This window comes from Pseudophryne corroboree, chromosome 5, assembly GCF_028390025.1.
Source record: "Pseudophryne corroboree isolate aPseCor3 chromosome 5, aPseCor3.hap2, whole genome shotgun sequence".
NCBI lineage: Eukaryota > Metazoa > Chordata > Amphibia > Anura > Myobatrachidae > Pseudophryne > Pseudophryne corroboree.
This window is the reverse complement of record NC_086448.1, coordinates 746,049,767-746,067,442: the sequence shown is the minus strand read 5'-3', so window position 1 is coordinate 746,067,442 and position 17,676 is coordinate 746,049,767. Positions and strand designations below refer to the sequence as shown.

The following is a 17,676-nucleotide window of genomic DNA, read 5'->3' as shown; positions in this document are numbered from 1 at the left end:
AGCAACACTCCTAAATGAACAAGTTTGCGCACAGTAACTGCCAAAGTCTGTGCAGGGTCCTATATAGGTTTCTTTCTCTGGAAGACTCCCTACCAGTCCTGTCTTGGTCTTGTCCTTTGGCAGGTCTGATTCGGAGTGCTCCTCTCATAGTAGACATCGTGGATTCCTCATGTTTTGGATTGCTGTGTATGGTTTAATGAGCACAGATGCTATATATCCAAGGCAGCAGAACCTGAAAATACGCAGTTTTAAAAGAAAGAAAAAAGTGTGTTCTTTCCTTCCCTCTCCGCAATTGGAAAATGTGCCGCATGATGAATGGACTAAGGGCCTAATTCAGCTTGGATCGCTATTGAGACAGAAAGTGCGAATTTCTCAATGCTGCTTCTGCTAAAAATTGCACGTGAAGAGCCGCCCAGAAAGGTAAAAGACGCATATGCAATCGCATAATTGCGATGCATACGCAAAAATCAAGTCCCATTGACAATTGCGATTGACCCAGGGCCACTCAGACCAATGAGAATGCAGTTGCACCAGCGCCATGTTTTTTAGTTGCAATCCTTTGTAACTGACGTCTGATGCACGCCCCCGAAAACGGCCGTGATCTGCCTGCGTTTTTCCAACCACTCCCCACAAATGCCATGTTAAAACCCACGAACGGTCACTTCCTGTCAATCAAATTGCAATCGCATTTAATTAAATTGCGATTGTAGTTTAGCCTTTGCACACGTGTTCATAGCGCATGATACTCGACTGATTTGTGATTTTGCAACTGAAGTTGAATAAGATTAAAACAAAGATTTAAAAAAGTAACTTGCGCCCTAGCTTCAGCTCGGCAGATCTCCAAAAGGAGCACCACTCCTCTTTAAATACAACAGAAACAGAAAGAGGTGATCTCCCAGCGATGCTATATACAGACTCCAGATCCGTAAATGTTCCTAGTCTTCAAACACAGAACATAATATTCGTTAGCTGGTAATGAAAGTTTCCACAGAGTTTCTGACGTCACTATTCTCAGTGACTGACCTGTATTAAATATGATGCATTCACATAAAGGTTTCTTTCATATTTCATATACACGACAGCCCACGGCTTATCTACACCAGGCTTACCTTTATGATAAGCCCTATATGCACTCAAAGGTTTCTTTTCCAGATCTTATTCGTACTGGTAATGTGGTTATCTTCAATCAAGTTGTTTCCAAAAGGACAGCAAATGGTGAAACAATTTCTTTATTCCAACAGGCCCACCAACAGTGTGGGATTTAAAATCAAAGACAATTAAAAAACAAAAATCAAAAACAATGTAAAATATCACAAAAGGTACCCTAAATAAAGTAGGGGCCACTTCTAATGGTACCGGTAGGAAGGACAGGGTATATACTCCCAATTCCAAGGGATTTATAAAAGAGAGCAATAAATTACCCACTGAATAATGCCAACCACCGTAGAGAAGTAAAGCCCAGGGTCCTCCTGTGAAACACCTTATAAATCCCTTGGAATTGGGAGTATATACCCTGTCCTTCCTACCGGTACCATTAGAAGTGGCCCCTACTTTATTTAGGGTACCTTTTGTGATATTTTACATTGTTTTTGATTTTTGTTTTTTAATTGTCTTTGATTTTAAATCCCACACTGTTGGTGGGCCTGTTGGAATAAAGACATTTTTTCACCATTTGCTGTCCTTTTGGAAACAACTTGATTGAAGATAACCACATTCCCAGTACGAATAAGATCTGGAAAAGAAACCTTTGAGTGCATATAGGGCTTATCATAAAGGTAAGCCTGGTGTAGATAAGCCGTGGGCTGTCGTGTATATGAAATATGAAAGAAACCTTTATGTGAATGCATCATATTTAATACAGGTCAGTCACTGAGAATAGTGACGTCAGAAACTCTGTGGAAACTTTCATTACCAGCTAACGAATATTATGTTCTGTGTTTGAAGACTAGGAACATTTACGGATCTGGAGTCTGTATATAGCATCGCTGGGAGATCACCTCTTTCTGTTTCTGAAGTTGAATAAGGCCCTAAACCCAGTAGGACATTGTGCGTTACACGTAGATGAGGGACTCTTCACGCCTTCCCAAAGGACAGGACTGGCTCTACCATTAGGCAGCTGCCTAGAGGCGCTAGCCACTGGGAGGGCGCACCTGAGCCCACACAAAAATATATATAAATGAAGGCTATCTCTTTCCAGTCTCAACCGGGGCTACTGATGACCAGGGCCAAAGCTACCAAGGTATCATGCCTCCAGAACTCTACCAGCCCCCAGCACTGCACTCTCATCTGTCAGTGTGTCAGCAGCAGTGTTGGCCGCCCCTTCCCTCTCTTCCTGTTCTCTCCTTTCCTCCATGTGTCAGTGGTGATACTCACATAAGAGGCTCTGCCACCTAGACAACACAAGCTGCTGGCTTTTAGTCTGTGTGTGTTAATGAGTGCTGACTGGGCGTGTATGTTTGGGAGGGTTAATGAGTGCTGATAGGGTGCTGGCAGGATGTGTGGGGGTTGTGTATGGGTTTATGAGCGCTGTGTGTGTTAATGAGGCTTGCATGGTGTGTGTTTGTGTGTGTAAATGAGTGCTGGCAGGGTGCGTGTGTGTATCATATTAGTTGGGGCATTTCTACATAGTATATTATGAATTTGGGACACTGCTGTATGGCATATTATAAATTGGGTGCACTGATGCGTATTATATTGTGAACTGGAAGGAGCAGGGTCCGTGGGTGAAATATTGCCTAGGACGGTTAGGACGCCAAGAAACCTTGCATCGGCCCTGCCAAAGGACTGCCCTATAGCTTGATTGTAGCCACAGTCTTGAAGGATAGCACGGATAAAAAATTCAAGACCATTCCTGATCTGTTTATGTAGCTGCTGGTGCTTCTGTGACCCATATCCGCCTCTGCTGGGGCGATCTATTGATGAAGACTGAATCTCCGGGTTTGTTTCAGGAGAATTGTAGAAATACGGCACAAACTATGGAGCACCACGGTTGGTTTACCAACTACCAGAAATCGAATACGATCTCCACCCAGACTTATATCTGTCAGCAGAGGGTGCTTGTTCTTCCTGTTGGCTCGATGGCAGATGTCAGGGCTTTGATGAATGAAAGTCTGCCGGGAAGGTGGCCTGGCCGTTTACAATCGTGCAGTTTGCACAGTTTCTTTGGCGAGCGTTATAGATCGAACTCCTCGCAAAACATCTGCAAAAACACAACAGTCGCGCCTCTGATGACTGAAGGAATGTAACCTCAAGGGCTGTTATGTTACATTCTGCCAAGTTATTAAGTACTTCATGGCCGATTTAGGGCAGCTATTTGGTCCTTGTGCATATTCATCAGAAATCCAGTTTTGTCCTGAGGGTCTTTGAATGACAATGGTATCAGTATGCTCCCTCATTGGGGAAGCTTTATGGATGTCCCCAAAGTGCAGTGTCACCCTAGTGATGAAACAACTGCATTTTTATATTTACAGTAAATTCTCTACTCTGAATCTATCGATAGTCTCTGAGCACCCGCCCATTTACGCTGAGCACCCGCCCATTTACGCTGAGCACCCGCCCATTTACGCTGAGCACCCGCCCATTTACACTCTAGTTCCCCTGTTAAAAGTTAACCAAAGTTGAACATGTTTTAGGGTTATTTTCTCTCTGTCCTGTGGCGCTTGTTAAGATATCTATTTCAGTCCCCTGTGGTGTGGTGGTATAGAAGAGGGAGTAGCAGAAAATAGATTACATCATTTATATTTTAAACCACTTAACTGACTATTTTTCCCTTCAAAAGCATTCATATCATTTGTTTTTTAAATAATGTTTAATTTAATATAGTTGAAAAAGTATTTTTAGAATATTTAAATACTATATTATGCACATCTGCAGAACGGATCTCCTCATCAAAAATGTGGGGATACAGTGGGGTGGAGCAGTTGCATGTCATCTGACCATGCCAGTTAAGTGGCTAAATTAGGCCAAAGGCCTCAAGCAGGCTCTATATCCCATGGACCTGTGCTCCCCAAATGGATTCAGACTCTCAGAAGATTTAAGAGTATTGCAGTTATCGTCTCGCATCTATCAGAATACCGGCAGTGCTGTTCCAGACTCCTCCCCTGTAGGATGCAGGTTTCAGTATTGTGCACAGGCTGATTAGTTTGTCAGAGATGTTGCAGATATTACCTATCGACTTTCTTTCAAGGAATCCACAGTAAACTGTACGTAAGGCAATGTTGTTCTTACCCCTGGAATATCAGAGGTATTGATATAAGGAATGGTGGGTGAGACACCCAGTGGGGCATATTTAAAACCCTTCTAAGCTCAGAAAGTAACGTGACTTCTTAAATGTGCACATTAACACTGCTGATATGTAATTATTTGAAAATTAAAAAAAAAAACATTTGCAGGGTTAAAAATGATTGCAGCTTTTACTGCACTTGTGTGGATTTTACCATGGAATTAGTGGTTGTCATAGCAACATTATCAGTATGTACAGTAACTCGGTTTATAACTTGATCTGTTCGGTTACAGGGCTATCCGGACAATCGTACAGAGCAGCTTTCACGTGAAGCCAGTTAAACAGGGTCCTCTGCAACCAAACGTGTAAGTCATTGTGTGAGGTTTCTTTGATGGATCCTTTCTACCCATTTGTGTTCACTTGTATTCAATATTGTGCTGGTAATTCAAGGAACTGATTATTCTGCAGAAATCCTGTATCTCATACTGTATATCCCATTTTGCATTCATCCACTGCAATAATTGTATAGCGCCAGGGCTGCCGCCACAAATTGTGGGGCATGAAACACAAAATAGGCAGGCCAACCCTCCTCTACCAAAAAGAAGTAAACATTTAAAATATATATATATATATATATATATATATATATAATGTGCTCTCTGAGCAACGCTATATTATGCCCCACAAAGTAATGCCCCTGCACAATAATAAGCCCCCACAGTAATTCCCCTGACACCATATTAAGTCTCCACAGTTATGCCCCTGTCATCATATTATACCCCAGTACCTTCTCTCAGGGGTACTGCTCGTTATCAGGGTTTTGCTCATTGTCAGGGGAACCACCCCCCAGCAGCCGTCGCCACGAGTCCGCTGTCCCGACGGGAGCAACTGTTCGCGCCTGCCCCTTTAATCTTTTTTAAAATGTTCCTCTCAAAATGGCTGCCATTTTGGGAGGGACATTTTTCAATACTTAGAGCAGGGGACCTCTCAGTAGCAGATGGCATGCGACCCGAGCCCTCCACTCTCTGTCAGAGCTGCAGGGCCCTGGACATTTGTGCCCCCAGAACCCTCTCTGATGGCGGCCCTGTATAGTGCCCAGGATGGATGACTGTAATATGATTTTTCTATATTCAGTCCTTTTGGGGGGAAAAACACTATATCAATAAATTTTAAGTATTCCAATGTCATATGAAACATAGTAGTCATCAAAGATCAGGAGTCTGTGATACACCGTAGTTGAGTTTGGCAGATAAACCCATTTTACCTGAAATTGTCCTTGTTCTGATAGTCCCTGCTATTGCCAGCCTTCACAACTTGTGGCTAGTTTACCTTCATCACGCCTTTTGGGGACATTGTTGTCAAAGGAGTCTGCCCCTCTTCTCAACACTTAGCAGTTGTGAGATTTGATGACCCTACATTGTAGGCTATACCATATGGAGCACAGTAAAACATGAATATACTGTAGTTGCCCTATAGATCCTGCTGTACAGGTATTTACAGGATAGAATTAAGGTTTTGATTCCTGACAGGCCAGTCCGGTTCCTGCACACCAACACAGAAATTACTGTCTTACTGTTGGGAGCACCAGACTGTCCAAAATTCAGAAGAAAGCGTCATAGGGAATTCTCAGCCTGTTTCCTTCTCCTGAAGATGAAACCACGCAGATTGCCTGAGACATGCATAAGGAAATCGGCTGAGGATTGCCTATCACTCTTTCTATTAAAATACACATTACTGGAGAAATGCGTCAGTTCTGCTGAGCAGTACATTCATTTACTGAGATTATGTTTATATGATCGCCGCAGAATAGATACACCAGGAGCAGCTGAGTTGCCATCAGTGTTATTGGTTATTTATACAAATGCTAGTCCTTTGAACTGATAAATTCCATTCACATGTATGGATGGTAAATAATCCTAAGAGTGCTACTTCTTTTATTTTCTCATCTAATGGGGGACATTTGGACTATTGGTATACTGGAACTGCAGGAACCCTAGGCACCAAATAGAGAGCATATACTTTTGGCTGGGCTGTCAGTGGTAAACGTTAGTCACGCTACCTCTGACGGCTCCATCACCTCCTCCAGCAGTCGGCGCACTGACAGCGAAGTCAGTGGCACTGGCCTATCCTGTGGCACAGATCAGCAGAGGCCGGACAAAGGGGCAGGGTAGCGGCTCTCCACATTGGGGAGCTGGGCTTCATAGCAGCTTGCTGTTTGCTAGGGGTGCACAGTCGCTGCTGTAAGCGTGGGAGCCATACTGGCGGCAGATCTGTGGGATTGGCCAGACAGGGGTGGAGCCTCTCCCTGCTCTCTCCACCCCCACGCTTTGATGGGTTCCTGCTCAGGGCTGATCTCTCATCTCTCCTCCCACTCCCCAACACCAGGCAGCCGTTTTAATTAAACTGCTTGCCCACACGGAGAGAGGACCTCCTGCCTCCGCTATACCTCAGTCTAGTGGTGCTAGGTTATATTTAGCTCATACTTGTCAATTCTCCCTGAATGACAGTGCAGTCTCAAGAGATCCTTCAGTAAAACAACTTCTGTATAAAAAATAAAAACGTGCAATCTAGGGTTAGATCAAATAGCAAACAGTCTGTTAGTATTTGCACTGTGTAGATTGTAATTAGTGCATAAAATGACAGCTGAATGTCAGAAATACTATACTAGAAAGAGTCTATAATTGCACCTTACCTACATTTATGTAGCTGCTAAATACTAGTAAAAAAAGAAATAGGAGAGATACACATTCAAATAGTATCATCAGTGTCATTCCCCTGCATTGGTTATACAGTAAAGCGCATGGATCCCTATGGCTAAATGCATTTTTAAATATGGTGGTAAATGCATTCGGGTCCAAGTTAGCAGAGGTTCGGTATTTTGGCCGAGATTGCACATATTTTTAAAGTGGCAATCATTTACAAAGCAAAACCAGTTCCCTCTGTCTCTCCCTGACCCTGCAGAGCTTCAAATGGGTACTGAAAACCCACTTGTTCATCAACGTGTACCCTTCCACCACATACCTGAACCCATCACACCCTCCTGCCTCGGCCATCTCTGCCTCTCACTCCTGCCCTTAAGTCCCCAATCTTAAATTCATGCCTCATTTCATTTGTTTGGCTCCCCCTTCTCCTTAGATTGTAAGCTTTTAGGATTAGGGTCCTCTAGTTCTCTCAGCCTTTTCCTGAACATCAGCTACAATCGTCCAGGTGCTCAGTTATTTGCTCGTATTTGCTTTAGTCCCACCTCAAACTCAGGCCCAATATGGGCAGTGCTAGAGAAAAATTTACTGTAGAATCCCAGGGCCAAGCACATCAGATAGCACTGTACTCCACTCTCCCGTAGCCGGTCATCTCTTGCAGCTTCTCTTACAGGTGCCAACCTACGCCGAATACTCCCTCGCAATCCCTTGTTTCCCAGCTATACTGAGAACTGTGGTTTTAATTGTTACTTGTGTATTGTTATGTTCTGTTTACTTTACTGTTCTGTTCACCCTGTACTGTCTTATTGGTTGCTGCATGTATGGCGCTGAAGATCACTTGTGGTGTCCTATAAATAGAATGTAGCAATAATAATAACTTGCGTTGCACCTGGAAATCTGTGTTATGCGTTTCACTCATCAGAACAGGATAATTAGCATCTTAGCGATTACACTGAGTGATTGGAAAAGTGGCATCTGATGACCACGTTGAGTCTGTAAGCTCCAAATTGCATTCCATGTTTGCAGAATCTGTTAACTGTGGTCATACTGTGCATAGGACATTCTGTGAGATCTATATACAGTGGAGAGTGTCAATAGTTTTTGCAGATAGACTGTGAGCCATTGTACCAACCATGTACGAGGAAGATCCTGATAGTATTACTTCTGTGGAAGGAACTCAGCTGAGCATAGTTGACCCTGTGTAGACGGGCGCCACGTCTCAGCCTGTACTCAGATGCACCAAACTGATGCAGGTGGGCAGCCGTGACGTGGGTTTACTGAAGCTGCCACCATGAAGAGTATTAGAATGGCGCTCTTACATTCGCCAGTCACTTAAATCACACTTACAAATTCCACAGTTATTACACACATGTAGCATGGACCTCTCCAGGCACGTGAATTCATAGAGCACAGAGAACGCTGATACATTTTTAGAATATAATGCGAAAATATCTCCAGGGTTAAGTTGCAAAGAAAACTGAAGGTAAATAAGCAAGACCTACAATTATGAGATGCACAGATTGATTTCAAGTAAATAAAAAGTAATAAAAAGTCAGAAAACCTAAATAATCAAGAGCTTCCTTTGTTCTCACAAGGCCTGTGTAGATGCAAATTAGGTATCTCCATTAGGGTGCATCAAACGCCCCATTAATTTTAAAAAGTAAGAAAAATGATTTGTCCCCATGCTATATTTTTTTGAATTGTTAAGGATATATTGCATACCAATTTTGAAGAATCTGAGATATTTATGTGACCCACCATGCCCCTGAAGATTAAAGATTTCTATTAATTTCTATTTTTCTATTCATTTTATTTTATTTCTATAAATTTCTATTTATTTTATCTGAAAAAGAAATAATGATTTGATTAATGATTAATGATTTGGATGGGAACAGCCACGATAGGTCCATGAGGCCTTTCTTTATGTTCTTATGTTCTTAAATCAATGTAAGACACGCATTCATGGCACACATACAAAAGTTGGCTTCGTTTTGCTAAAGTTAGTTGTTTTGTATAATACAATACAGCACAATACAGACAATTTTTGGGTGTGGAGGTGGACCACCTAAGTCAAATCGTCCATCAAAAAAAAATTTGCACAGTTGTTTCTATGCTAAAAAGGTACATTTTAAGAATAGGGATAGCAAGCATTCCGAATGTCGGGGCGTTTGATGCACCCTAATCTCCATGGACACTACGTCATATATTTCTTTGGCTTCAAGAAATGTATTTTCTCTAGCATCCATAAGGGATATTGGGGAAATCTAGTACGATGGGGTATAGACGGGGTCCAAAGGAGCTGGTGCACTTTAAATTTCTTCAACTGGGTGTGCTGGCTCCTCCTCTCTATACCCCTTCCCACAGGCAGTTTAGAAAAAAGTGCCCTGAGGAGAGGATGCACACTCTGTATGCTCCAGAGAGTTTTCTTCACTTTCTTTTAAAAACTTTATTATTTTCGGTATGCTGTTTGGGCAACAGCATACCTGCTCCGTGGGAGTTAGGGGGGGGGGACGGTCAACAGCCTTGCAAGGTGTCAGAGCCGCTTCCCCGCTGCAGGACCACCGTCCTGAGAGGTTGTTGTACAGCGGGGCACTGCGCTTTAGCGGTCACAATCGCAGCATGCAGCACACCCCTAACAGTAGTGAGTACAAACTGGGGAACCCGCTAGGGGGGTCCCCCGGTTCATCGTGCGGCCCCCTGTGTACACTGGCAGCGGTAGTTTAAAACTAGCACTTGCGTGATGTTTTTACACTCCTAGGGAGACTTTGCCAGTATAAATATAACTGAAACTCCGGCGCCATTACAGGGGGCGGAGCTTCCTCAGAGCCTGACCAGCAGTTTTTTGGCGCCTTCCTCTGCTTGCAGCTGCAGGCACACACCGCTCTTCCAGACACTCAGGCTAACGCTGGAAAAATGGTGCAGGGTGTAGCAAAGGGGGAGAGACGCTATTGTACACAATCTGTCCTGAAAAGGACAAAAACACAGGTGTTTCACTGTGATATAACAGCTTGCAGTCTCACTGGGGCTGTTTAGCTTGGGTGTGCTGTTCCCTTCTCTCTGTCTCCCTCTCACATACAGTAGGGCAGACTTGCTATTGTATTACTTGTCTATGTGTATATGAGTGTTGTTTACTGTAAACATGGTAAAATACCAGTTATGCAGTGTATGTCACACCAGATTCTCTCCCTCTCCATCTGGTTCCATATCATGTGAACAATGCAGTCAGTCCTCACAGATCCGTGAGGGGGCTGGGGGGGGGGGGGTCAAGAGCCTTCCTGGCTAGGTGCCATAAAATCCATGATGTCAGATATGTCATCTAAGCTCACTGCTAATACTCAAAAAACTCAACAACTGCAGCAGGTTGTTGCAGACCCAGCTGCAAGGGCTGATGTTCCACAGCCCCCCCCCCCCCTCCTCCCCCTCTCTAACTCAGGACCACTAAAATGTGTGTTACCTGTTTGAGGAGATACAGGAGGATGGGGAGGAATTGGATCCCATTACTGGCCAGGGTATTGAACCCCTCATATTAGCTATACGGAACGTGTTAAAACTTTCTCTAGAGGATGCTGCGACACAGCAGTCGTTTTTCTTCACACAGAACAAGCTCAGTGTCACTTTCCCTGATTCTACAGAGTTAATGACCTATTTAAGCTAGCCTGAAAAAATCCAGATAAAAAATACCAAGTGTCAAAACGGTTTTTGTACACTTTCCTATTTGCTCCTGAAGGCAGGAATTTCTGGGGAGAACCCTCGGCTGTTGACGTATCAGTCTCTCGCCTCTCTAAAAAGGCGGTACTACCAGCCCGAGCTCCTTTACCATAAAGGACCCCGAGGATAAGAAAATAGAGACTATACTGAAGTCTATCTACACAGCGGCGTGTATATCACAAAGACCGGTCATTGCTGGTTGTTGTAATGCAGAATATATATTACTCCCAGCGCTTGCTCGATATCACACATACAGCTCGAAAATTGTTGAATTAATTTTTGTTTTATTTATAGACATGTAGATAAATACTGAATAAATAAATAATTTAAATGCTGGATAGGTATAACGTATATGTTTATTATATAACAATTAAAATTCTAAAAATTCTAAATTAACAAACAAAGACAAATAGTGAAAAAAAGACAAAAACTCAGGGTTTTGGTGAATAGGGAAAGTTACCAGATGGAAATAGTACAGATAGTTATAGAGATGGGTAGATATGCAGCACGGCCAATATATCTACCGATATATTGGCGCGTCGCTGTGTGTGTACGGGGCGGTCGGCCGACCGCCCGTACACATGCTGCGGCGGCCGGCGGTGATTGACAGGTGAACTGGGCGGGCGTGTGTACATGCCCGCCCAGTTCATGACATCAGTCCCCGACGGATCGGGCAGTGTGTATGCTCAACACACTGCCCGATCCGTCCATAGATATATCTGCAGATCAATTGATCTGCAGATATATCTACTAGTGTGTACCCACCTTTAGGCTACTGGACACCATTAGCTCCAGAGGGTTCGATCACTTGGTGCGCCTAGCTGCTTGTTCCCGGAGCCACGCCGTCACCCCCCTCACAGAAGCCAGAAGAAAGAAGCCGGGTGAGTATGTGAAGAACAGAAGACTTCAGTGACGGCAGAAGACTTCAGTAACGGAGGTACAGTGGTCGCGCTGCGCTCCATGCTCCCACACACCAATGGCACTCACTGGGTGCAGGGCGCTGGGGGGGGGAGCGCCCTGGGCAGCGAGTTACAGTTTTTTTTTTTAAGGGCTGACATGTTTACATGTGCGCTGCCGAGGGCTCCGTGTCCCAGACCCCCGCATTATAGCGCAGTGCGCGCCATTTCTTCCCGCCGCCGGCTTCCATGGGTGCAGGGCGCCGGGGAAGGGGGGGGCGCCCTGGGCAGCATATATATATATATATATATATAACAGTTTATTTATATATGGAGAGTTTATTTATAGGTCCCGGGCGCCCCATGTGATAACCCCGCCATTTGATAGCGGCGGGCGCACCGTGCGCCGGTGCTCCCACACGCCGACGGTTTACTTGGGTGCAGGGCGTACGGGGGGGGAGCGGCCTGAGCAACATTAGTTTCTGATGGAATATAGTGTCTTTACACTATATACAGTGCCTGACCTGTCTATATATAATATGATGGAGCTATAGCGCGCCGAGGGGGCGGGGCTTAGCCCTCACACAGACAGGGTCGGCGCCATTTTTTCTCTGTCCCCCCCCCCTAAGAAGTATGTAAGGCACAAACAAGGGGGTGGGCACAGTGTTTTAGTGTTATGGTACCCTTATATAATACTAGTTGTGTTAGGAATGACCATGCGATCATTCTTGTGTGGATTTTCTCTGTGCCCCCTGTCAGTTATACCCATTTTCGTACACTTGTGTCATCAGGCGTGAGTGTTCTGTTATAAACATCTATGGGGTTCACTGTCGGCATCGCCGACGCACGTGGGTACTTGCTACAACATAAAAAGTAAATATTATATGGGGGGCACAATGGTATTTACCAGTGTATATACAGTTGTATGTTGCTTCCCTCGGACCGATTGGGGTCGCAAGACGGTAATTTTGCCTGGTTACTAATCCCTGCTGTCGACGAATACTGGGGGTTTTCTGTCGACTATAATGTTTCCTGGTAGATCCACAACTGGGGCTGTTCAGTGCATGGTCATACACGTTCAGAACACATTCATGTCACTGGGGACCAGAAGGCTCGGGACAATCCGATTATATGTATGTTATATATATATATTTAGGATATGTGGCTATATGTGTATTACAATATGTAAATTCATATTAGGATTTATGATGAATACTGATGTAATAGTATTCATTCCCATGTGCTGGTCGCTCTGTTGATAAAGCTCTAGGTTGGCTGTGACTCACACCCTCTCCAGAAGTCCGAAGGGTTATTCTTTTTCCGCCACGGATGGAATATTGTGAAAGTCAACGACTGGTCGATACGGGGTACTGTTTCAAGGGATCGTATGCAGGAAAGCTAAGTGATATGCTTATTTTTCTATGCTGTGGGCTTTTGGCATTACAGGCAGATGAGGGAGTGTTTGTGTTCGGTAAGTCATAAAATCGATTTACCCTTAGGAGTGAGGGGAGGTCCCTTAGGTTGGTTATTCTCTATAACTTGCGACAGGCTGCCGTACGTATACAGGTAGTGTGGCCGGGGGACTTCTGAGGCTGACTCCGAGAGTTACTGGAGTTTTTTTTCCCTGGGAAGGTGTGACGCTGGTTGGGGAGATGCCTCAGTTCAGCCAACCTCGGTGGATATTCCTGGTAAGTTTAACTTCGGGAGTTAGATTCCCTGGCACCTGTTGGTGACGCATTCTTTTGAGGGATGCAGTAATTTTAATCGGTAAAATACAGTTTTTTGTTTTTCCTTTCTGTACAGCCTGTGAAAGGTGTAAAGGTAAGAGTTCTGCAGCCTTGTTAGGTTCGCAGAAGAGGTTGTTGTTTCTGTTTCTACCACATACACCACTTGTCGCAGTGTCTATATGACGGGACCCCGCACCGGTGAGGGCTCAGTCACTACTTTCAGTTAGTCCGAGAATAGACTAGGACCGGTGAGTTACTTATAGAATCCAAAGGGGGGCATTCTGGAGTTACAGATGTTTCCCCTCACTGATTTTCTAATGGATATTGCCGTTTCCCCTCTGGAAGGGGAGGTAGGACGCGACGCCATACCAGGGGTGTGTCAGGTTCAGGGCCTTGTCCTCCTGTCCCGGGTATATATATATATATATATATATATATATATGTAAGGAAAAAAAAAGGTTTACATGCGGTGTTCTACACATTCAGATTACCTGGAGGGATAGCCAGGATTGTCTTGGCCATTTCACTGGAGTGATGGTTGTATGATGGTTTTCTTTCAATAGTAAGAACCATTGTTATTCTGTACTGAGATGTTCGCCTAATTGAGGCGAGGTCAAGAAACAAGTGGGGTAGATCGTTGTTTCTCTCTGACTCTTCTACAACACAGGGAAGGGCTGTGGTCCCCAACGGCGCAGAGGTCGGAGGTAGTATCAGGGTAGATACTAAACGGTTGAGGTTCTGTGTTCCTGTGGAAAAGAGGTCTGAGGATCCTGAGTCGGATCAGATTTGTAGTGCCGCTCCATCAATATGGTCCGTTGATGAAGAAGTGGGGTGCGGCCTAAGAGGCATTTTCGGTGAGCAGGTCGAATGCCAGAGTGGTTTTCATGGGACCTGTTGGGAATGTGGTCCGGGGTCTCACAGGCACATGCACCGGAATATAGTTCTAATGACCAGGATTTCACTCCTGTGGTGTCTGCTCAGTTCTCACCTACTAGAGGGTCGGAGGTTCGGGATCCAGGATTAGATCCTGGTGTCCATGTATGCAGATCTCCGAGGCTGGAGAGCAGTCCTTACATGGGAAGTATTTCCAGAGGAAACCGTCAAGCTGCGAAGCTCGTCTACAATAAGCTTTCTTGAATTGAACGAACATATTATTCGTGGTCTGCCCGTGTTATTTCTGTCGGATAACTTGACAGCAGTGGCGTAAGTAAGTCGCTAGGGCGGAACAAGGAACAAAGCGGCAATGGCAGTAGCTGAAATAGTTTTCACCTGGGTGGAAAGACTGGTAAACGTTATATTAGCAGTCTTCGTTCCGGATGTAAACGAAGGAGGAATAGATTTCTTCTTCAGACGCGCTCTCCATCCGGGAGAAAGACTGTCGTCATCGAGAAGTTTCACAGAAGTGACAAGTCTTTGAGGAGTGTCTCAATTGGGCGTATTGGCGTCTCGCCTCAACGAGAGACCTCAGGAATAGGATTCCAGATCAAGGATCACTCAAGCTATAGCAGTGGACGACCTCGTGACACCTTGGGTGTTTTCAGTCGGTATATGTGTCCCCTCCGCTTCACTCTGCTGAAGGTGATAAACGTAAAAAGAACAGAGGTTCCGGTGATCCTCATTGCTCCGGTCTAGCCAAAGAGGGCTTGGTATCCGGTTCTTCAAGATTCGTTCATTTAAGATCCCTGGCCTCTTCCTCTACGGGAGGACCTATTACAACAAGATCCGGTTGTGTATCGGGTCTTACCGCGGCTGCGTTTGACGGCGTGGCGGTTGAACGCCATGTCGTGGTCCGAATGGGTATTCCCAATGAGGTCATTTCCAAGCTTCTTCAGACTAGACAGTAGTAACGGCAAAGCCTTACCACCGTATTTGGGTTTCAGGGCAGTGGTGGCCTTATAAATTTTCTTTAAAAAAAAAAAAAGGATTGGCCACCTTTCCAGAAGTTCAGGCTTTCGTGAAGGGAGTACTGCACATACATCCTCCATTTGTGCCCCATTGGCACGGTGGGATCTTGACGGGATGTTGCGTTTCTTGTGTCTCACTGATTAGAACCTTTATTTTAAGGGTTGTGTTACATTTTCTCTCTTGGAGAGTGGTCATGCTTTTGCCTTTTAGGCAACTGCGAGGCGGTTGTCGGAAGTAGCGGCTTTGTCTCACAAGATCTCCTGTTTCTCTGACGTCCTAGTGGATGCTGGGGACTCCGTAAGGACCATGGGGAATAGACGGGCTCCGCAGGAGACTGGGCACTCTAAAGAAAGATTTAGGACTGTCTGGTGTGCACTGGCTCCTCCCCCTATGACCCTCCTCCAAGCCTCAGTTAGATTTCTGTGCCCGGCTGAGCTGGATGCACACTAGGGGCTCTCCTGAGCTCCTAGGAAGAAAGTGTTTGTTAGGTTTTTTATTTTCAGTGAGACCTGCTGGCAACAGGCTCACTGCATCGAGGGACTAAGGGGAGAAGAAGCGAACCTACCTCAGTGGTGGTAGCTTGGGCTTCTTAGGCTACTGGACACCATTAGCTCCAGAGGGATCGAACACAGGACCCGACCTCGTCGTCCGTTCCCGGAGCCGCGCCGCCGTCCCCCTTACAGAGCCAGAAGCAAGAAGGTGGTCCGGAAAATCGGCGGCTGAAGACTTCTGTCTTCTCCAAGGTAGCGCACAGCACTGCAGCTGTGCGCCATTGCTCCTCATGCACACCACACACTGCGGTCGCTGATGGGTGCAGGGCGCTGAAGGGGGGCGCCCTGAGCAGCAATACTGACACCTTGGCTGGCAAACTGGCACCATATATAGCCCCAGAGGCTATATAGGTGCTTTTTAACCCCTGCCAGAATCCATAAAAATGCGGGAGAAAGTCAGCGAAAAAGGGGCGGAGCTATCTCCTTCAGCACACTGGCGCCATTTTTCCCTCACAGCTCTGTTGGAGGGAAGCTCCCTGGCTCTCCCCTGCAGTCAATACACTACAGAAAGGGTTAAAAAGAGAGGGGAGGCACAATTTAGGCGCAGTATACAATATATATAGGCAGCTATAAGGGAAAACATTCTTTATATGTGATATCCCTGTGATATATAGCGCCCTGGTGTGTGCTGGCATACTCTCCCTCTGTCTCCCCAAAGGGCTTTGTGGGGTCCTGTCCTCTGTCAGAGCATTCCCTGTGTGTGTGCTGTGTGTCGGTACGGCTGTGTCGACATGTATGAGGAGGATAATGATGTGGAGGCGGAGCGAATGCCTGTAAATGTGATGTCACCCCCTGCGGGATCGACACCGGTGTGGTTGGACTTATGGAAGGATTACGTGAAAGTGTCAACTCCTTACACAAAAGGTCGACGACACAGAACAGCCGGCTACTCAGCTTGTGCCTGTTCCAGCGTCTCAAATGTCATGGGGGGCTCTAAAAACGCCCGCTACCTCAGATGGCAGAAACAGATGTCGACACGGATACCGACTCCAGTGTCGACGACGATGAGACTAGTGTACCCTCCAAATAGGTCCACCCGTTACATGATTGAGGCAATGAAAAATGTATTACACATTTATGATAATACCCCAGGTACCACATAAAAGGGTATTATGTTTGGTGAGAGAAAACTACCAGTAGTTTTTCCTGCATCTGAGAAATTAAATGAGGTGTGTGAGGAAGCGTGGTCTTCCCCCGGTAAGAAATTGATAATTTCTAAACGGTAATTGGCAGCGTACCCTTTCCCGCCAGAGGATAGGTCACGTTGGGAAACACCCCATAGGGTAGATACAGCGCTTACATGCTTATCAGAAAAGGTGGCACTACTGTCTCCGGATACGGCCGCCCTGAAGGAACCTGCTGATAAAAAGCAGGGGGTTACCCTGAAAGATATAGTCACACACCCGGGCATTATATTGCGACCAGCCATTGCTTCGGCATGGATGTGCAGTGCTCCCGCTGCGTGGTCAGATTCCCTGTTGGAAAATAACTATGGATAGGGACAATATTTTGCTGACAATAGAGCATATAAAAGACGTGGTCTTATACGTGCGTGATGCACAGAGGGATATTTGCCGGCTGGCATCAAAAATAAGTGCTAGGTCCATTGCCGCCAGACGGGGGTTATGGACTCGGCAATGGTCAGGCGATGCCGACTCGAATCGGCACATGGAAGTTTTGCCCTATAAGGGGGTAAAACTGTTTGGGGACGGTCTTTCAGACCTCGTTTCCACAGCTACTGCTGGGAAATCGACTTTTTTGCCACAGGCGACCCCACAACAAAAGAAAGCACCGTATCATCAAGTACAGTCCTTTCGGCCCCAGAAAAGCAAGAGGGCTAGAGGCTCATCCTTTCTGCCGAGAGGCAAAGGTAGAGGAAAAAGCTGCAGCACACAGCTAGTTCCCAAGAGCAGAAGTCCTCCCTGCGTCCGGTAAGTCCACAGCATGACGCTGGGGCTGCTCAGGCGG

At 45.6% G+C, this 17,676-nt stretch overlaps 1 protein-coding gene across 2 annotated transcripts in view; it reads left to right on the top strand.

Annotated features, from left to right (window-relative positions):
* INTS8 (integrator complex subunit 8) overlaps nucleotides 1–17,676 on the top strand; it is a 198,937-nt gene that overhangs the window by 13,253 nt on the left and 168,008 nt on the right. For both annotated transcript variants that reach the window (XM_063924132.1, XM_063924131.1), the window contains exon 5: nucleotides 4,516–4,587. In XM_063924132.1, coding sequence (XP_063780202.1) covers nucleotides 4,516–4,587 — 72 coding nt within the window. The remainder of the gene's footprint in view (nucleotides 1–4,515; nucleotides 4,588–17,676) is intronic.